This window comes from Cibotium barometz, chromosome 29 (assembly GCF_041138505.1).
Source record: "Cibotium barometz isolate CiBa-2024 chromosome 29, ASM4113850v1, whole genome shotgun sequence".
NCBI classification, from domain to species: Eukaryota; Viridiplantae; Streptophyta; class Polypodiopsida; order Cyatheales; family Cibotiaceae; genus Cibotium; species Cibotium barometz.
Genome location: NC_141074.1, coordinates 30617227 through 30622560, shown reverse-complemented (window position 1 = coordinate 30622560; position 5334 = coordinate 30617227). Strand labels below are relative to the sequence as shown.

At 43.0% G+C, this 5334-nt stretch overlaps 1 protein-coding gene across 1 annotated transcript; it reads left to right on the top strand.

Moving 5' to 3' along the window:
• Positions 1-1182: 1182 nt before the first annotated feature.
• Positions 1183-4977, top strand: LOC147622042 (amino acid transporter AVT6A-like). The gene is made up of 5 exons (XM_086823121.1): positions 1183-1878; positions 2286-2441; positions 3545-3748; positions 3837-4302; positions 4414-4977. Exons 1-5 carry the CDS (start codon positions 1428-1430, stop codon positions 4583-4585), a joined length of 1449 nt encoding a protein of 482 aa, XP_086679247.1. The 5' UTR covers positions 1183-1427; the 3' UTR covers positions 4586-4977.
• The last annotated feature ends 357 nt before the right edge of the window (positions 4978-5334 follow it).

Genomic DNA, 5334 nt, shown 5'->3' with positions numbered 1-5334 from the left:
TGGAATGTAGATAGTCAAGGGTTGGTTGTGAAGAGCTCTCAACTTAGCTTACAATGAGGTAGAATGTAGATGGTCAAAGGTTTATGAGCTCTTAATTGAAGGGCTAGTTAGAGATCTCAACTTACCTTCTCAATTTATGAGCTCTTAATTGAAGGGCTAGTTAGAGCTCTCAACTTACCTTCTCAAGTTAAGGAGAATGTAGAAGGGCTAGTTGTGAAGAGCTCTTAACTTAACTCCTCAACTTGAAAATGTGCCTATGCTAATTCAAGTGTAAGTAGAACATAGATAGTCAAATGTGGACGAGCTCAGTTGAAGAGCTCTCAGCTTGAAAATGTCCCCTAAGTTGATTCAAGTGAATGTAGATAGTTAAAGGTAGATGAGCTCTTAATTGAAGGGCCAGTTGTTTGAAGAGCTCTCAACTTAAGTAGATAGTCAAAGGTAGATGAGCTCTTAACTGATGGCTAGGTGTGAAGAGCCCTCAACTTAACTTCTCATATTTTATTAAAGAGAGTTTGTCGTCTCATGACATGCTAATGGACATTTTGTTTAGATAGTTGACTAGAACTCATGGTCATCAAGGAGCAGTACTCCCTAAATGGCCTTTTGAGGTTGAATATGAGATGGGTTGTGGGTGCTTGGTTTAATGCAACTATACATAAGCCTCCAAGTTTTAGCATACATACATACATACATAATACGAGGAAGGGTACTGAAATTTCATGACATCTGGAAGTGGGTAGATTCGAATCTTGTCTCCCTTTCGAGTTACAGGAAGGAAAAAATTCCAAACTGTGTGCAAGGGCCAAGTTCAACTACTAGGGGCCTTAAGCACCGACGATGTGGATTTGGATGCCAACTCATGTCCATGACTGATGAGCTTATGAGCTTCATTTTTGCAATTTGAAAAGTTGTAAGAAGGGGGGCCAAGCTCGAGTTGATGTGGAAAGGTGAGGCCCTTTGGTAGAAGAAAAGGACTTATTTATATAATATTCTACACATATATAATAATATATTATGCATAGATAGATGGATAGATATATTCTATGATCTATCTCTACACACACACACATTCTATGATCTATCTCCACACACACACACATTCTATGATCTATCTCCACACACACACACACACACACACACACATGCTATGACCTGTCTCCCCCCCATTCCTCCACACACACACGCATTCTGAATACTCTCTGATCTCTCTCTCTCTCTCTCACACTCTCTCTCTCTCTCTCTCTCTCTCTCCCCCCCACACACACACACAAGCTCGACTCAATGGATCTTATTTTAGAAAAAGTGCTTTCCTCCGACGTAAATTAGCGTCTCCAATTTTGTTTGGTTCGTTGTCTGCATTCCTTCTCCTCCTGCTTCCCTTCCTGTACCATCTCTCTCTTTCTCTTTCTATTTCTGCTCCTTCCCTCATGGATCCTGGTGCTCAACCCACCTTGCCCCCATCGCCCACCAAAAGCTCCACCACCGTCATCATCCACAACCCCTCCGACACCACGCCGCTGCTGCCCACCAAGAACGGCGATGGTGATGCCGCGGCGGAGTTCCACGACGGGTACAGCGGCGCTTCCTTCGCCAGCGCCGTCTTCAGCCTGACCACGTCTGTCGTGGGCGCCGGAATCATGGGCCTTCCTGCTGCTGTGAAGACCCTCGGCATGGTTCCGGGAATTCTCACCATTTTGATTGTGGGATTTCTCGCAGACGCAGGCGTTGAGACGATGCTCAAGTATTCTGCCGCCGGCAAGGTCATCTCGTACGGTGGCCTCATGGCTGACTCTTTCGGCCGCTTTGGGCGCATCCTGCTGCAGTCGTGCGTGCTCATCAACAATTTTGGCATCCTCGTCGTCTACCTCATCATCATAGGTTTATTGATGAATTAATGCCTCCATTTTCTTTCAATTTATCAGAAAGTTAACAATGATTTAAGCTTAATCTTAATCATCATGGAAAACGCAAGCTCTCTTTTATGGAATCATTTAAAGGTTAATTAGCTTTTAATGGAAAAATAACAGTATAATCAAAGTTCAGAAAATCAATTTTCATTTGATAACTGTCATAATTATACTTTTTTGGCTGTATTTTTGAAATTTAAACATGATTTTCCATCTGTAGTCAGGTAAAATTTTCTTTTCAGTTGCATTCTTGAAATTTAAATATTTTTGGAATAAAAACCATCAAAATATATTGGACATCTCTGCATTACTTTCATAGGTAGACCCAATAAGATTGCTTTCCTTTTCCAATGCTTATATTGAAAAAAAAGCTTGCAGGAGATGTTATGTCGGGTTCGACCTCCTCGAGTGTCCATCACTCGGGTGTTTTGGAGGAATGGGCGGGGGGTTTGACCTGGTGGAATTCGAGACTCTCGGTTATGTTCTGCACAACAATGTTCATCCTGGTTCCGTTGGTGTCATTCAAGCATGTCGGTAAGGCACCCCCCAGTTGATGCACATGTTAGTATGGCACCCCACAGTTGATGCACATGTATGAAAGATATGCCAATGCTATGTCAAATGAGAGGGTTGTGAAAAGCTGATTCTTTGTGAAAAGCTCAAAAATAGGGTAATCCAGAAGACCCGAGCTCGATTTGCCCAGTGGCCAAACGGGATGAGTGAAGGCTGCAATCTTTCGAAACTTGTTTACGAATCGCTCCCAAAAATAGGGTAATCCGAAAACCTGATTCTTTGACACAGACCTGCATTATGTGTGGTTACAAAGTCCTCGCAGTTGGACATCTTTGAAAAGCCTCCCTGTCAATGGAATCTGTCAAGCGTATATCGCCACTGCTGTGTAAAGTCCCGATTCTGAAACCAGGGCTTTAACCTGAGATCAACTCACAGCAAGCACAGGATGTGCATGCATCTAATAGTGGAAATGCATAGGAGTGGATCCAAACCAGAACTGCTCACGGGCTCATCCCTGAGCTAGATCACTCATCTATGATCAACTTGTGACATCCGATGCTTCCTATACCACAGCAGACACACAGGCTGATCCTGCGGATCAGTCTAGGCGACTGATCTTCTCCAGATGATGTGCAAAGTTGGGTCTGAAGAATGACCATGCTTTGCCCAGTCAACAGCGTAGATCTGGTGTGGGTTTTGCTCACACCAGCTAATTCCAGTGGACTGGCCGGGACTCCTGATCCTGTACAGATGATCTGCGAAGTTGTATCTGACTAATGCCCATGCATTACTTCATCAAGTCTCTACTCGAGCATGCACATAGGTCAGATTTCTGCACAATTTCTCTGCAGATGGATGCACTTAAAGGATCTTCAATACATATCTGGGGCTATATGGAGTGTGTTTATCAGGATGTAGCCCACACAGAGTTAAGAACTCTCCCAGGCTAGTGGCCTCTCTGCTGCTGTTATGTTTATGTTGGAATAACAAACCGTGGACCTTTGTCCTTAAAGGACATAGATTACTGAACTGCAGTCTGATATAGTATTTGCTATAATGGAAGTGCTAAGATGTAATTGGACTCACTCCAGTATTTTTAACTTCTACACGACTCTTGATTTCAGACTCGTTGCGCCTCTCATCGGCGCTATCGGTGGCACTAGCTGTGATGTTTGTCATTGTTATGGCGGTAATCACAATAGCAAAGATGGCAATTGGGCATGTCAATATGCCAAGATTATTCCCACAAATTGAAAGCCAAGAGTCCATACTGGAGCTTTTTGCAGTCGTTCCTGTTGTGGTGACTGCATACATATGCCACCAATCTGGTACGCATTGATCACTTCACCTGAGAATATATTCTTTGAATGTTTGTATTTGAAATTGTCCGAACCAAGATTTGACTTTGACATGCAGTTCACCCTATCATAAATGAGCTTGAGAACTCAACCGATGCACATGGTGTGGTTAGGACATCTCTTGTGCTGTGCACCTCTATCTATGTGGCAATGAGTGTCTTTGGGTATATGTTATTTGGTGACAACACAATGGAGGATGTGCTGTCCAACTTTGATACAAACCTGGGAGTCCCATACAGCAGCGTGTTGTGCGATATCGTGCGCGTGGGATATGCTCTTCATCTTGTGCTGGTCTTTCCATTGCTTCATTTCACACTTCGTCTCAACTTGGACGGGCTTCTCTTTCCGGCCTCTGTGCCCCTCTCTACGGACAACAGACGGTTCATTTTGATCACGTCTGGCATCATCACCATGATCTTCTTCGGTGCTTATCTAGTACCAAACATTTATGTGGCTTTCCAATTTACAGGGGCCACTGCTGCTGTCTGCCTGGGTTTTATTTTTCCTGGGATTGTGTGCCTGAGGTAATCTCGAAATCAGTGTTTTGGGGTTGGCTAATCTCAAAATTTAGATTTTGTTTTGTTTCTTTCAAGCAGATTCATTCATGTGGTCCTGACGTAGCCGTGTTCATGCAGAGATGTTCATGACATCGCAACCAAGAAGGAGAGATGGGTTTCATGGTTCATGGTGGTGCTTGCAGTGGTGTCTAGTGCCATTGCCATTTCGAGCGACATTCTCAGTATCTTTGTAAGCAAGTCGACTACCCCTGCAGGGCCTCTTGGCAGCAGCCCATCTCAAGTTTACTAATGCATGCAGTACTGTGGCATGATGCAATGTAACATTACCCTTATGGTTTATAGGGATCTGAAAAAGCACATGCTCTACTCTAAATTCCTAGCACTTATGCTCTTAAAAATGTGTAGACAAGGCCATTACACAAAAGTATTTGGCATGGGAAATGCCCATGTAGAAGTGCCCATGCTCTTCTACGTCATCGAGGATAACGGGCACATTGGGATATGAATGGGAGCATCTTCTCCTCTTGTAGTGTAACATAGTGCTTCAGACTAGCATTTGTAAAAGGGTCCATTTCTAAAGGCAACTGTTCTCCTGGTCTGACAGCACATGGTATCAGAGTTCTCCTGGTCTGACAGAGCATCATCGTAGCACGTTATAAGAGACTTACCTTCCAAGCTGCATCATTTTGTCTCATTCATGGCCCTTTTTGCAACCACAGATTATGAAGGAACGCTGACACTATCGGTAATCTAACACGCAAGAAAAAATAAAATTATAAGGGTTACACAGGTACTCAAAATTATTGGAGTCAAGAAACTTCAACGATTGGACATTGAATAAGCCTAGTCAAAGATGCACCTTTTAAATTCACTTTCCTTACAGAGGAACCTTTTTAACTTTCAAACGATTCTTTCCATAACTAATTAAAACAATTATGTATGAATTATACAAATACTTAAAAACTACATGATAAGAAATTAAAACTCATAGTAAGCAAAAAAGCAGCAGCAGCAGCTAGGTACCAAAGAAAGGATTCA

Coding starts and splice junctions, on each gene's coding strand:
- LOC147622042 (XM_086823121.1), top strand. CDS start 1,428: ATGGATCCTGGTGCTCAACCCACCTTGCCCCCATCGCCCACCAAAAGC. Junction 1,879..2,285: donor CGTCTACCTCATCATCATAG/GTTTATTGATGA, acceptor AAAAGCTTGCAG/GAGATGTTATGTCGGGTTCG. Junction 3,749..3,836: donor ATACATATGCCACCAATCTG/GTACGCATTGAT, acceptor TTTGACATGCAG/TTCACCCTATCATAAATGAG.